The sequence below is a fragment of the Mus caroli genome, chromosome 12 (genome assembly GCF_900094665.2).
Source record: "Mus caroli chromosome 12, CAROLI_EIJ_v1.1, whole genome shotgun sequence".
Classification (NCBI taxonomy): Eukaryota; Metazoa; Chordata; class Mammalia; order Rodentia; family Muridae; genus Mus; species Mus caroli.
Window position 1 is genome coordinate 76,403,856 of NC_034581.1, and position 16,046 is coordinate 76,419,901.

Here is a 16,046-nt window from a genome sequence, read left to right on the forward strand (position 1 = left end):
AAGCTGCCCAAGGCACATGCTTGCCCAAGCCCAGGGAGGAAGACCTCAAATCTCTGACTTGCTTCTGCACTAGGAAGCCAGACAAGTAAGCACGTATCCTAGCCAAGGACAAGCAAGAACACAGCAGACAATCAAGGGGACAAGAGGCTGAAATTGAGCAACCTGGAGCTCCCTGATGAGGAGACACCGGATGACCTGTGAGGCTTGATGTTGCTACAAATCCCTTAGGAATTAAAGAGCAGTAAGAACAATATCAACAGCTTTGTGACATTATGTTGACAATAGCAAATGAAAAGGACAGCTGCCTTAAAAGACATAATTATCATAGATCCACCTAAATAAACGGCAGTTACCATTAGGAACTTTTCTAAGAGAATGAATGCTCCAGGCCCAAGTGTTAATTTAAATACTGTGCAAATCACTGAAGTGGTGGAGAGTTGGCACTAAAAATAGCAGATTTCCATATGAATCCCTACCTTGGACCATATCACAAAAACTAAATCACAGTCAGTCATAAGCATTAATATGGAACGTAAGATAGCAAATTATGTGACACAAAAGATTTGTCCTAACGTTATAGAAAACTTACAAGATTTGGCACAAAAACCAGGATGAATAAAAAGCTGATTGATAATGGGATTTATCAACATAGGAAATGTTGCTCTTAACACTGAGCCCTCTCTCCAGCCTTGAGAGTCTGCTTTTCAACCTTTTTCCTATGTCACTTTATTTGCCATCCAAATTGGCCACTTATTTTACAGCATATCTTACAGAGAAGATGGTATGAGATCATGTTAGAGAACACTCCATTTCTGCAGTATCATAGGACAGCTATGTAGAGGGCACTCCACTGTCAAGTGGCATAGGACAGCTGTATCGCGTCCACAGTTGGTAGGGGTTTTTCCTGTATAATCTGAAATGTTATTCAGAGCAGACATCCTAAGTACAACCTAGCAGGCCTTACAGAGATGCCTTCGTTTTTCAGCCTGATGAATTTCTTGTACTCACAATTGGCCTGCTTGTTAATTTTCCATCCACAGAAACCGTGAGATCCTGGAGAATATATTAGCTGTTGTCCTGGCTATTCTTGTGGCTTTTTTGGGGTCCATCCTTCTCATCCAAGGCTTCTTCAGAGACATCTGGGTGTTCCAGTTCTGCCTGGTGATCGCTAGCTGCCAGTACTCACTACTCAAGGTACTAGTGTCTCTGCCTTCCATGCTGTGTTTAAGGCCATTCACCAACTTGCCACAGGATGAGAACTTTTAGGTTTATTTTCCATGGAGGTTTACATTGGATTATGTAGAGTCCAAAGAAGAGTGTAAACTTTAAAAAGTAATTGTATGTAAATTGAATTTACTAAAAACTAATTCTTTAAATGAAAAACCACTGTTAAAATAAGAATTTGTGCCGAGCGTGGTAGTGCACGCCTTTAATCCCAGCACTCGGGAGGCAGAGGCAAGCAAATTTCTGAGTTCGAGGCCAGCCTGGTCTATAGAGTGAGTTCCAGGACAGCCAGGGCTACACAGAGAAACCCTGTCTCGGAAAAAATAAAATAAAATAAAATAAGAATTTGTGGAACTGGAGAGATGGCTCAGCGTCTAAGAGCACTGACTGCTCTTCCTGAGTTCAATTCCCAGCAACCACATGATGGCTCACAACCATCTCTAATGGGATCTGGTGCCCTCTTCTGATGCATCTGAAGACAGCTACAGTGTACTCATATACATATAATAGATAGATAGATAGATAGATAGATAGATAGATAGATAGAATAAATCTTTTTTAAAAATAAGAATTTGCATTCTTGAGATTTATTTTGGTTCAGTTTACCAGCATTTTAAGCTTTCTTTTCCTATCTTTGAGCTTTCTGTTTTGTGGGTGAGATTTATTAAAATTTTCATTGGTGGATAACATTGTCAAAAAGTAGAGATAGTTTTTATTCTTAGGGGACATCAAAAAGAGAATATTGATGTCCCTTTGGTACTGACTGAATAGTGGCCAGAAGTACCTGTATTGTCAGTTGTAAGCATTTAAGCAAATGGGAGAATCTGCCTAAAGCCTGTTAATAGGGTGTTCCCTTCCCTTTAGTCAGCATGCCTGATTCTACCTAGATTATATTCCTTAGATATGCTGCTGTGTGGAAGGAACCCTCCCCAGCCTGCTAGCTGCTGCTTCAGTTCTGTTGATGCTCTCAGCTGGCTTGATATTTTTGTATGTTTGTAGCTAATGTCTGAAGAAAACTATCTAGGTTATTGCTGTTTCTGAATTGCCAGCCCCACTCTCTGTCATTGTTTGGCATCTGTTAATTCTGTCCTCCAGTTCCGCATCCTCAGTGCTGCGCCGTGACTGCGCAGCCCCAGTGGCTCATGCTTCTCACACGGCTCATTTGTTGTTGCTTCTTTACTCAAGGGTTGCTGACTTTGTGAGAATTCCCTTGGGCCTTGTCGGCCCTCCTCTTGGTTTCTATTATTGCCAGGGAAGCAGCTTTTATTGCTGTATGTCCATTATTTGAGTTATGTCCTGCTAGAGATGAGAAGGCTTCACATGTGTTGCAGGCTTCAGTCCTGTTAGACACTGACAGACATGGTTTCTTTGCTTGTGCAGTAAGAATTAGAGTCAGGGCTCTGCTTAACTGTGGCAGACATGTTAAAATTGCTGCTTCTGAGGCTTGGCCTTCCCTCAGCCACTTGATCTCTTTGTCATCTTAACCTGCAAAGTCATTTTCTGGCTCTAGTGTCCCTTGCTCCATTAATTTTGTCCACTGCTTTTGGTTTAGTGTGGTTAAATGAGGGGAAGGGCTGCCGGGACTTTCTTTTTAAGTAGCTGACTAGAAAAATAGTAGTGTCATAAACAGAAAAAGGAAGGCGGGAGTTAGAGTTTCAGAAGGAGTTGAGGTTGGCAGAACTGAAAAGTCACCCAGGCTCATGTGCAGCCAAGGGCAGGTGCCAGATGGCAAACTGGGCATGCTTGGTGCGGTGCGGTTTGTAGGTAGTGATGGACTGGCCTAGGAGGGGTGTGTTGTATGCCACTGGGAATGAGCTAGGCTTGGGGAGGGTCTGGTTTGAAAAGAAATCATATGAGGACATTAGGGCATTTTCACAGGCTTTCACAGCGATCCCTTTGATTGTTTTGGTGTGCACAAGCAGATAATAAATTGAGTCACCACTCTGTAGTAAGCTGGAACTAGGACTTCCGTGCTCAGCCGAGTTCCTGTATATCTCCTGAGTGGACTGGCGGTCACCATATCCCACATATGGCTTGCAAGTCATAAAGAGCCAGCAGAAAGGCAGATGTGTCTATTGAACATCGTCTTAAAGCATTAATCTGAGTAGTTGCAAGTTATTAACTGGCTAAATTAAGTAACAGTGAGGGGTGGTGTGCACTGCTTACTCTTCTGGTGAGACAGTGCCTGGAGCTTGGGCTTCACGTTTGGAATTATTGTTCACAATTTCTTGGTTGGGAGACATTTACAGAAATCACTTAAAGAGCATTTTAAAAGTTGATTGTGACAAAAAGAACTGTATGCAACTAAGGAATGCCGAGGGTGGGAGGAACAGTCTTCCCCAGCGAGGAGCCCCTAATTGGTGGTTCAGTGCCCAATGGTCAGCCCTGAAATCAAACATACATGTACATCACACAGACAAGGATGTTCTACTTAGGAATATATATGTAGTCACATACACATGTGCATGTAACAGAAAAATGTTTAAGGCCATGAATATGAAAGAGAGCAAGGAAGGGTATGTGGTACGAATTGGAGGGAGGATTTACAAGAGGGAAATGTATAATCTCAAAAAGTAAAAGAATTTTAAAAATGAGATAGATGTGTGCACACATGCGCACACACATTTTCACTCCTCCATGAGGCAATGAATTGATGGTGGCAGATCTTTTTTAAGTTTGAGGCCAGCTTGATTTACATAGTGAGTTCTAGGACAGCCAGGAGTATATAGAGGAGACCCTGTCTTCTTGGCCCCTCAAAAAAAGAAAGAAATTAAATGTCATTTTTCAGAAAAACAGGTGGAACTGGAGGTGTTAATAAACCAAACTCAGATAAATATTACAGGTTTTCTCTAATATGCATAAAAATATTTGCATATATACACATATAGTTAGACACACACACATATATAGTTGAATAACATATATATAGATACAGACACATAGTTGGACACACACATGTTGGATACGTACACATATAAAGTTAGGTGCCCAAGACACACACCTAAGTTGCGTGTTTATTGTGTATTGCCTATTTATTAGACATGTGAGTGAGCAGGAAGAACAGCACCAAGAGGGAGATGGGCGTGAGCGAGCAAGCGAGCGAGCCGAGAGCTGGGAGAGGTGGGCGTGGGGAAGAAGCACGCTGAGGGTGTGTTTCGGGGAAATGAAGTTCTCATGAGGAAGCCTAGGATTTTGTACACTTAACAAAAAATAAAAACAAGCTTTTTGTTTTTTTAAGAAAAAAAAAGTTGGTTTGTGAAATTCCTGGAGACTTGAGTAAAATAATGTATCTTTCTGTTCATTTCTAGAGTGTTCAGCCTGACTCTTCCTCTCCGAGACATGTAAGTCTCCTGTAACCAAAGCCCAGAGTTTCTCCTGGTGTGTACAGGTTGAATTGTGGTTATATTTATTGCCTCATCTAAGAGTTGACACACTGTGTAGGTTGATTTATGGGTGTGAGATGAAATGACACCGCTGACAGACTTGGAATACTGGCTGAAATGAGCATAATAATTCATTTTTTTGGCAGCCTGCTTCAATAGTGTCAGGCAGACATAATCCATATCAGCTTTATTTGGATTTACTAAAATTTGAAAATAGTGAATAAGTGTTGGAAATAGAATATTAAAGTAGGAAAAACTCATTCTTCTTTGATGATCCATTAAGAGCAAGAATATAAAGATGCAGTGCACTTGACTGCTGTTTAAGACTTGTGCTAAGTAATGAGGTAAAATCCTTGCTAATGAGCCTGTGTCTACTGAGCAGATAGTGTGATCCAGTTCTGGTTTGGACAATTCATCTGTTTCATAGAAAGATGAAAGGGCATTCTCTGTACAGTAGAGCAAAGCAGTAGCGTGTGGCTCACACCCGTTACCCCAGTATAGGAGGCTGAAGACAGAAGGCTGCTGGGAGTTTACAGCCGACCAGAGCTGCCTAAGTTCTAGACCAGAGTGCTCCAAAGTGGCATCTGTTTTGTTTTTAATAAACAAATAAACTAGTTTAAAGCAATAAGCTTCTAGAATAACGTTTAGTAGAGTTTTCATTCCTGATTGTAGTAATTTTATCCTTATACTGAAGTAGTTGATGTGACCAGAACAGAAAGTAAATCACACAAGGAGATGTTGTGGCTGATGTTTGTCGTCTGTGAGGATACTTTTGAAGGGAAATGACATTTTGATGCATTGCTGTGTGAATGAACTCTTGACATGGTTTCTGGCTTGCAGAATAGTATCTTGGGGACTAGAGGAAGGCCGGTGCACCTTCCTCTCCAGACTGCAGGGCTGTCCTCACGTGTGAGGCGGGCACTACCTTTCTCTGTTCTCTCTCCTCCTTCCCTCTCCTCCCTATCTCTGCAAACGTAATGCCTCTATACCTAATGTCCCCGTGCCTTTAGTACATCAGTGAGTTTCCTCAGAGCACTTTGTGCATTCATTGACCATGATTGTCAGAGTTAGGAATCAGCCCTAACACAGTGCTGCTGTCCAGTCTAGAGGTGTTTCTCAGATCTGCTCTGCTCTCCTTCCTCATCTGGGCTCCTAACTCTCTTTTAACCTGGAGTGGTTCCTGTGTGTATTTTTTTTTTTTTGGATGTTGATTGTTTATGGATCTAGAGCAGTTATATCATAGAACTATCTCCCAATTTGTGTTTGATGTTTCTTGGTTATGAGAGGTTAGTGTATTTGAGGAGTAGGAGTATAAAAGGAATAGTTTTCTCTTCTGACTTAGCTGATTATTTGTGGTGTTGATAATGAACCCTGTGCATGTGAGACAATTATACCACTAATAAACTATATCCCAGCCCCTTTTTCTGTCTCTATGTTTATGTGTTTATATACAATAGGTTGTGTGTGTGTGTGTGTGTGTGTGTGTGTGTGTGTGTGTGTGTGTGTGACAGAGACAGAGATCTGTGCATTTGTGTGGACGTATGGCTTGTGTTACAGTGGACTATAATGTTACATACTTGCTTTGATACTCAGTTATTCTTCACTTGGTCATTTGAAGCCTGTCAAGTTGTTCTGTGTCCTTTTGATATAGACGTGTGAACCTGTAATGCAGTGGTTCTCAACCTGCCTGAAGCTGAGACCCTTTAATACAGTTTCTTGTGGTATGGTGGCCCCCAACCATAAAATTATTTTTTTTTTTTTGCCACTTCATAATACTGTTAGTTTTGCTACTGTTACACATCCTAATGTAAATATCTGTGCTTTTCTATGACCTGTGAAAGGGTCAGTCAACCTCAACAGGGTGTGACCCACAGGTTGAGAGCCATTGCTTTAATGGCAGTGTGATCCACATTGAATTCATACCTTCCTACTGGCCGCCATTACCTTGTTTCTCCTGTGAAATCTCGGCTCTTTTTTGTGAACTAAGATCAGGATGATCTAGTAACCTTATTACTAGAATGTTATTGTGTCTGGGTCCTCTCAGTGGGTAAAGATGTGTAACTTGTAGTTGTACATTCATATGTATGTGTACACTTCTCTTGTATCTATTCATATGCCTAATAGAAACACTGAGCTCATGCCGATAGCTCTGATCCCAGTGGTGTCACAGGTTCACTCTATCCTTCCCCTGTACACACTTGTCTTTGACATTTTCCTATAATCATCAGAAGCACCTGCCTGTCATATGGCAACGGTTCAGACCATTACAGTACAAGCTAATAATGAACTCAGGACTTAGTTGTGGCTCTCAAAATGAGCTAACCTGACAGTGAAAATGTATCGTTTGCAGGGTCATAATCGTATTATTGCCTACAGTAGACCAGTTTACTTCTGTCTATGTTGTGGTCTCATTTGGCTCTTGGATTATGGCAGCAGAAACCTAACCACAAGCAAGTTCAAGTTATATGGAGTAACCTTCACCAACCCGCTGGTGCTTCTGTCGGCCAGAGACTTGGTTATAGGTGAGTTTCTTGAAGGGATCTCTGATCTTAACAGTAGTTGATTGTTTTTAATTCACTGATAAAGAGATGCGATCAGCGCATTCTGCTTACTGTCGTCCTGTCTGAGAAACAGAGCAGCTAAGAAGGAAAAGGTTGATGCTGAGTCACTGGAGTAATTCTGTTCCTGAAGACGATGTGCTGTAAAGACTTCTTTATTATGTATTTTAAGTTCATGTTATATATAAAAGGTTGGAATGATTTTGTTTCTCTGTACTGGAAATTGAATGTAGGGCCTCATGTATACTAGGCAAGCGCTCTGTCACTAAGCTGTAGCCCAGCCTCTTTTTTTTTTTTAAGCTAATATTCTTTTTATTTTTCTGATTCTTTTTTATTGGTTATTTTATTTACATTTCAAATGTCATCCCCGTTCCCAGTTTCCCCTCCACAAGTCCCCTGTCCCCTCTCCCTCCCCCTGCCTCTATGAGGGTGCTCCCCTCGCCACCCCACTCCTGCCTCAGTGGCCTAGCATTCCCCTATCCTGGGTCACCAACAAGCCTCCACTGGACCAAAGGGCTCCCCTCCCAGTGATGCCAGATAAGGCAGTCCTCTGCTACATATCCATCTGGAGCCATGGGTACCCCCTCTGTACTCTTTGGTTGGTGGTTTAGTCCCTGAGAACTCTGGGGGGGTCTGGTTGGTTGACATTGTTTTTCTTCCCATAAGGTTGCAAACCTTAAGCTCCTACAATCTTGCCCTAACTCCTCCATTGGGGTCCCCGTACTCAATCCAATGTTTGGCTGTGTACATCTGAATCTGTATTGGTCAGGATCTGGCAAAGCCTCTCAAGAGACGGCTGTATCAGGCTCCTGTCAGCAAGCTCTTGTTGGCATCAAACCCAAGTGTCTGGGTTTGGTATCTGCCTGTGGGATGGATCCCTAGGTGGGGTAGTTTCTGGATGGCCTTTCCTTCAGGCTCTGCTCCATTTTTGTATCCCAGCCTCTAAGGTGATTGTTAAAGATACTTTTTAATAGTTTTGGAAGAATTTACTATCCAGTCATACAGTAGGCAGTGTTAAGTTTGACTTCATTGCTTATGGGCTTTAATGGACAAGAGGATGAATGCAGTGGTTTTTAATAAACTTTTCTTTCCTTCCATAGTGTTTACACTCTGTTTCCCAATAGTATTTTTCATTGGTCTCCTGCCTCAGGTGAACACGTTTGTAATGTACCTTTGTGAACAATTGGATATCCATATCTTTGGTGGGAATGGTGAGTAAGTTACAGGTTGCTATGACCTGGGTCATGCAGTCATAAACTGAGATTGCAGTATGTCTCCACTTTGGATTTTAAAATTGAAATGGTCACAGATGCTTGTTTAATAGTTGAAGGCAGAAAGGTAGTGAATTATAGTTAAGAGAAAAGTGTGAAAGTTGTAGAATACTCTGTGCCCCTCCCCTCCATTGATAGAGGATGTTCCAAGCCCTGGTGCATGGGGACCTGTATGGACTGTCTTTCTTGCATTATCCCTGCATCCCTGTAATAGTGAACTTAGCAGCAGTAATAATGAAGTGAAACAATTTTGCAGTTTATCCAGCCGGTCTAGCTGTAATTGTGAGCTTCCAGCGCAGTGGGGAACCCCGTCTCAAGGCAGCAGGAGGATGACCTGCAGCGCCCTCCTCTGCCTGAGCATGTTGTACACACAGCTGCATGCATCACATGTTCACAGTCTACAGCCGAGGAAAGGTTATACAGACACGGCCTCCCGCTTCTGTGCGCTGGAGTTGTCTCTTTAATATTTTGGACTTATAGCCTACTATAGCTAACGGAGCCTGTGGGAAGGAAAACTGCAGAAATTCAGGGGCTGCTATGAAGCCTTTTTTTTTTTTTTTAATTCACTTTATACCCCAGTATGGGATCTGCAAGTCACCACATGTTCATAATGTCATCTGGGCTGAGCAGGTTGGGTCTGATGGTCCTTGCATTCTGTACTGGGGCGTGCGTTTGGCATGTCCATGTTCTTAAAGGAGAATGCCAAAGTCAGAATCATAAAGTAACTTACTAAATCAGCCTTTAAAGAACTATCTCAGTTTTTAGGGTAGAATATGTATATATTGTTTGATAACTTAGAAAATCCATTTTCTTACTATGCATGCATTTTATCTTTAAAACAATCCACTGTTAATTTGAAGAGAGCGACTTGAAGAACATGAACGCAGTGCAGCTACTGTAGTTGAGATATTCATCTTGTACCACTGTGTGGTGAGAAGAGTATGCAAACAAGAAGTAGTTGACAGGAAAGCAGTAACTTTAGAGTTCATTTTCTCCACACTTGCCGTTTGTAAGCCTCAGTTACCTTCCACATACATTCCCTGAAGTCATCTCGTGATCAAATGTTGATGGCATGGCTCACTTTCCAGTGTTTTTCAATTTTATGTGCATGGTGAGAGTGTGGTGTGTGCACCCTATGTGCATGGATGCGTGCTGAGGCCAGAGGGCATGTTGGCTGCTGGCCCCCCTACCTGCCGCCTTGAGTCGGGGTCTCTCCCCGAGTCACACTTTGAGCCAGGTTGACTGGCCAAGGAGCTCTTAGAACCTGGGTTCCCTTGTTGCTGCCCCACAGTGCTAGAATTACAGACACACGCAGTCGTGCCCGGCTTTTTACAGGGGTGCTGGGGCGTTAACTCAGGTCCTCGAGCTTGCTGTGCTTTCTCTCCACCTGAGCTGACCTAAATTGTTAATAGAAAGTAAAACTTTCTGGGTTGCCATTTATTTATTATATTAGCTTTTTTTGTTGTTTTTGAATGTGTGTAATTTAAAACAAGTGGTTTTCCAGTTAGGGACCTATTGATGGCTTCATGCTGCAGCACGTGATGAGGCCTCCATGCAGGAGACTCAGTGTTGGGCTTTGTCATTGCAAGTTACAAGTGTGCAGTGTTAGTTTTTAATCATTTCCCTTAGGTCACTATGTAAAATTGCATTAAGGAACTCTCTCAGCTATATTTTTTAATAACGGATAAGTATCTTAACTATCTGTCTTGCTCCTTATTATTAGTAATCCTATTGAGTCTGTTCTAGTAGTCAGATTTACGCATTTTTATGTGAATCAACAAATGGGAGTACAGAGCTAATGCTGTGAATAAAGCAAGCTCTTTTCACATAGAAAGATATTTTAAGTGGCTGATTGACACCTCCATTGCAGACCTTTGCAAGCTTGATTTTCTGATACATTTTATTAATGTCAGATACCTTTTAAAAAGGGTTATTTTTAATTATGTGGGTGAGTGCCTGTGGAGGCTGGAGGCACTCGGTCCCCTGGAGCTGGCGATATAGCTGTCAGGTATAGGTGCTGGGAACCAAACTCTCCATGAGCAGAATGTGCCCACAGAACAGCCAGCTCTGCAGCCCCTACATACAATTTGAAGCCTGTTATAGGTACAGATGTTTCTCTTGTGATTTAAAGCAAGACATGATGACTGGATGCCTGTAGCCTGAGCACTCAGGAGGCTAAGACAGGAGGATTGCTGAGAGTGACTGAGCTAAAAGTGAGACCCTGTCTCAATAAAATATTGGAGCTAGAAGTGTTTGTCATGTCAAGTCTTGTGGAAAAGGTGCAGTGCTGGCTTGTTAGTCACGTGACTGGATACGTGCTGTGCCGTCACTGTGTTTCCCGTGCATTTGAGTGTCAGGTGTTTCTAAGATCCCGGTTTCCTTCCTCTTTGCCATCTAGCCACCACCAGCCTGCTGGCAGCACTGTACAGTTTCCTGTGCAGCATTGTGGCCGTCGCCTTGCTGTATGGGTTGTGCTACGGAGCATTAAGGGTAAGTGGCAGACTGGAGTGTGCTCTGTGTCTGTGTGACTGCTGCTTCCTCCTGCCCTCCCTGAACCACATTATCACTAGTACCCCTTGCCTTCTGATGCTGATTAATACTCAGCTACAGCTCCAGAGCAAAACAAAACAGAGCAACAGAACAAGTCCCAGGGCACAGTTGAAGATACATGCTGGTAGAGGGGCCCTGAAACACACTGTCCATTTGATTTACAGAGATGTCCTCAAGCCATGAGCCCCCTCACTCAGGCTAGATCCCATCAGTACATTTGGGGACCTGGAAAAACAAAAGAGGGATAGGAACAGGGTCTGGCTTGAACTGCTGGCTACTACTAGACAATATTGGAAACCCTAGAGTTCAGGAACAAGGAATTTTTAATGTGAAAACTTCCTTTGTTCATTAGAGGCACATCATAGTAGTCATATAGAAAGAGGTTTCTGTTGGTGCTTGGTGGACATAAAAGTCACCAACAGAATTGAGTCATAGAGGAAGGCTGCTACTGTGGGTTGGCAAGGGAGACATGAGGGAGAACCCAAGATGGTGGTTTTCAAGTGTACAGAGTAAGGCCCACAGAGTCATCAGACACATCAGAGTCTGAGAGGCTCTTTTAGATTTGGAATCTGATGAACTACCAGACTTGACGAAAGTTCCTTCTTTGGCCTTTTGAGGAAGGAAATTAAAATAACTTACAATTTGGAAGGAACTAAGGGACTGTGTTTTGTGTTTTCTAGAACACAGCTGTGAAGCAGGTGGATGTGGCATGGGTTGTCTTCTAATTTTGTTTTTTAAAAAGATCTGAGAGTTGGTTTACACAAGTGTGAAGAGGGAAGTGAAATGAACATCAGCTATACAGTGAGCACTGCTTAGCCTGCGGAATGACAGCACCAAGCATGAGGGATTCTTCCTAATATGAAAGAAAGTCTCATACCAAAAGAGAGAGCAGAGAGAAGAAAGCTGAAGACAAAAGAAATTTAGTGCCTGATCCAAATCTCCAGAGAAAGAGAACTTTATTGTGAGATGTGCACTTGAGAGGCAAAGGCAGAGGCAGAGGCAGGGTTGGGAGTTCAAACTCAGCTACAGCTACATAGCAAATTTGAGGTCAGCCTGAGCTACATGAGACCCTCTCTCAAATGAAAAAAAAAAAGGGGGGGGATCTAAATTCATTTGGAATAAAGTTCAGTTACTAATATAGCTAAAATATTTTACACTTTAGGTTTGTTCTCTCTAAAATATTGATGTAAGAGGATTGATTCGCTGTTGGGTATTTAAGGTTACAAGTGCCCTTTTCTCTGGATTTCTTCCTCAGGATTCCTGGGATGGCCAGCACGTTCCTGTGCTTTTCTCTGTCTTTTGTGGTTTGTTGGTGGCGGTGTCCTATCACCTCAGCCGACAGAGCAGTGACCCGTCTGTGCTCTTGTAAGTGAATCCACTCCTGTTGTGGAACATTTAAGTTGGCATTTCTCATAGTTCAGGCAGCTCCTTCCCTAGTTCCTGTCAAGTATTTTGTCCTGTTCTGTCTGTGTTAAAAATACATTAACTTTGAGTCATGCTGATTTTGTTAGCTGAAATGTATGTTGTTAAAGATTTCATTTTTACTTTTTTATTGTGTGTATGCTTGGTGTGTGTGTGTGTGAATTTCAAGCTTCATATGTATTTTCTGCTAAAAATACCTTTATTTTTTCAAATAAAGCTCTTTGATGCAATCCAAGATTTTTCCAAAAGCTGATGAGAAGAACCCAGAAGACCCTCTGTCTGAGGTGAAAGACCCTCTCCCAGAGAAGCTCAGCAACTCTGTTGTAAGTGTGGCTCTCTGAGCCATGGCTGCGGCGGGTGGTGGTGTTATATGACAAGTACTTTTCAAAGTCTTTAGTAATTGGACAAAATAAGTGTTATTAAATATAGTTCATTGTAATCAGTCTAGATTTTAACATCCTAGGTAAGCATCCTTCATCTCAAAAGTCCAGAAGTCTTGACTAGACTCTAATACTGTCTGAGTGCTAACAGCATCACACAGGGAAAGCTGCACACCTGCTCTCATGTGATCTCTCACAGTCCAAGCACAGGCTCCGTACAGTGCTGCTGGCCGTCACCTTCAGACTGTTAGGCACAGATGGAAAATGAATCTTACTGTTTTATGTGCACCTCATCTCCTCAAAGTATGACATGTGATAGATATATAGAAATATTCCCAAATTCCCAAAGATCCGCAGCCTCACATGCTTCTGGTCCTAAACAGTTTGGAAAGGAGAGCGTCAGCCTGCATGTGAGAAGTCCTTTCCTCCTCACAGGCGTCTTGGTAGAGAAGAGAACGTCAAAGGGTTTCGTGTTGAGTAAAGTCAAGTCATTTCATTGGTACTAGAAATTGGTCCTCAGGGGAGACAAGGCTCTGGACGTTAACTACAACCGTAGTCTCTCTCAAGCCTCATTTCACCTCCCATGGTTTCATTTACTAGCAGCCAAATCTAGGCCAACAGACCCAGAAATAAATAATTTGTAAGTTTTAAATTGTACAGCAGGATGAAATGTGTGTTCTACTCAGACATGAAGCATGCCCTTGTTCAGGTTATCTGCTGTGCACACCACTACCATCTACCAGTTCCTGAGTAGCCCCTCAGTTGTCTGTATAGCTGTATGGTGAAGTACCATCTATAGTTTTAGGTATCCATGGGGACCAAAGAACTTAACTGGTTAAACTGTTTAAGGTAAGTTAGATTGTTATCATTCTTGTTGAATTAAAAAAAAAAAAAGGAAGAAAGAGAGAGAAACCTATGTCATCTGTCATTTTTCAAAGGCAATATAAAAAGTATGTTTTGTGGCCTAGAGAGATGACTCAGCAATTAAGAGCACTACTGCTCTTGCAGACAACCTGGATTCAGTTCTCAGTACCCACATGACAGCCTGCAATTGTCTGTAACTCCAGTTCCAGGAGATCGACACCTCCTGGTGTCTGCAGGCACTGCAGACAAGTTGTAGATAGGCATGCGTACAGGCAGAACACTTAAATACTCATAAATACATAGGAAAATTTTAAAATGAGGGTTCCAGTCGAAAGGAAAGAACAGTCTTGTGGCTTACTGTGCTGACTAGAGTGTACATTCCCAGCTCAGCTTACTGCCTCAGATGTCTCTGTAGTGACGTCAGAAGGGAGTCCCAGCGACTCACACCGGCTTTGTAAAACAAAACACTTTATTTTCTGTTTTATTTTACATTGTTTTGTTGTTGTGCTGGACATTGAACCCAGGGTCTTAAAACTTGCAAGGCAAACCCTTACTATTGAGACTATATCCCCAGTCCCTTCATTTTACATTATTTATGTCTGAATGATGAACCTATCTGAATATTAATTGAACATAGTATCTATTTTCAGTGAACGTGACTGCTTACAAATTCTTCAGAAAAGTAGAAGTGACAAACTACCTCACGATAAAACTGAAAGAAATTCTCTTTTGACCTTGGTTTCTGTGTTAGTGTTAAGCATGGTGGGATGTTAAATGTGGCTTATATGTCAACCGATTAGTAGGGTGGCCAGGGAGAGCAAGAAGATTGTGTTTTTACTACAGAGTTGAGTATGCTTCCAAAAGCTCACAGCTTGAACTGCTCCCAAATCACCATTCAAAAAAACAAAAAACAAACAAACAAAAAAAACCACTTGGGTTTTTAGAACATTTCTGTGTCCAGAGTTTTAGTTCAGGGATCCTCAACTGGCTGATTCCACAAAAGCTCTCCGAAGGCTGAATGAACTCCAAAATTAGAAATGGTCTTGGTCCTAAGTTCAAATAAGGGACCCTCAGCCCTGTGAGAACCACACACATGAAGGGTGCGTGCAGTTTTGTTACCTCAGAAGATAGGCTTTTGTCTTTCCTGTCAATAAAGAAAGCAAATGTACTGACCAGTGAGGGGGGGAAAGTCTTCTAGAAGACTTTGTTTATAACATTAGAAACTAGATGGGTGGTTTAGGTTCCTACCAAACTCAGAGGAAACCCCAAATATGAGAAAATTGAGGAAGAAAATAGAATTGTTGTACATAATTATTTTATATGAGAAAAAAACAAAAAATGCTAAAGTGTATTGGTGCAAAATTATCTTTTAAGCTTTACCGATTTGGGAAAAAAGGATATTTTTTTCTTTTAATTGTATGTAAAGGAAATCATGGTGGCCTTTAGGAGATGGAGGCAGGAGGATTGGGCAATAAGTGTCATCCTAACTACATAACAGTTGGCATCAGGCTGGAATTCAGGAGACCTTAGCTCAAAAACAAACAAGTATATAGCTGTTTAATTATTCCCCTTTGTCCCACAGAGTGAGCGCTTACAGTCTGACCTGGTGGTGTGTGTCATTATTGGTGTGCTGTATTTCGCCATTCATGTGAGCACGGTGTTCACAGCCTTGCAGGTAAGGAGCCCTCTAGTTTGGATTGATGAAAGTAATGTTACCAATGTGTGACATTGTGGGACTGAAACATTTGGGTCTTTTGTTTTGATTTTGGTGTGTGTTGGTTTTTCGTGTAACTTTTATTCCTTCACGATTTTATATGTAAATACATGTTCTTGTCACCCCTCCCCATCTTCCCTCCAGCCCCTACCAGCCCTATCTTTTCCCTGCTCACTATCGATTTTGTTTAGTGTCCTGTATAATTGAACCAGAACCTAGGTGAGAGCCTGGTAGGTATATCATGGGATCACAGCTGAGTACCTAGCCCCTCTCTTCTAGAATCTGTTGGTTGCCACAGTTCAGTAGTGGTCTCCCCGCCTATAGCTGACTGTTAGGAGAGCCTGACTTCTGTAGGCTCGCTACTAGAATACACTGCTGCTGTGAGTCCATGGTGTGGTGGCTGTGTTAGTGCTTAGAGTATGGTATCCTGTTGCCCGTCTCCCCATCTTTCTGCCTCCTCATTCTTTCTGCCCTCACTTCTTCAGTGGTCCCTGAGCCTTGAGGAACATTTGAGCTTTTGCTTATGTGTTTTATTAGGTTTTCTCTAGGCTATAAGTCTTTGTGAATGGCTTAGGAGCTTTTCGTGTTACTGCAGACATCTGAGGTGAATTATATGCAGTCTTCATTTCCTCTCTTACTGCTGGCTGCAGACTTTAGTTCTTGTCTGTAGTTCTTCCAGA

General features: G+C 42.1%; 1 protein-coding gene across 8 annotated transcripts in view; it reads left to right on the plus strand.

The window, feature by feature from the left end:
• Window positions 1-16,046, plus strand: part of Pcnx1 (pecanex 1) — a 144,090-nt gene that overhangs the window by 94,904 nt on the left and 33,140 nt on the right. For all 8 annotated transcript variants that reach the window (XM_021179162.2, XM_029484750.1, XM_021179163.2 and 5 more), the window contains 8 exons: window positions 1,041-1,194; window positions 4,533-4,565; window positions 6,958-7,129; window positions 8,266-8,376; window positions 10,835-10,926; window positions 12,242-12,351; window positions 12,626-12,731; window positions 15,235-15,327. In XM_021179162.2, coding sequence (XP_021034821.1) covers window positions 1,041-1,194; window positions 4,533-4,565; window positions 6,958-7,129; window positions 8,266-8,376; window positions 10,835-10,926; window positions 12,242-12,351; window positions 12,626-12,731; window positions 15,235-15,327 — 871 coding nt within the window. The remainder of the gene's footprint in view (window positions 1-1,040; window positions 1,195-4,532; window positions 4,566-6,957; window positions 7,130-8,265; window positions 8,377-10,834; window positions 10,927-12,241; window positions 12,352-12,625; window positions 12,732-15,234; window positions 15,328-16,046) is intronic.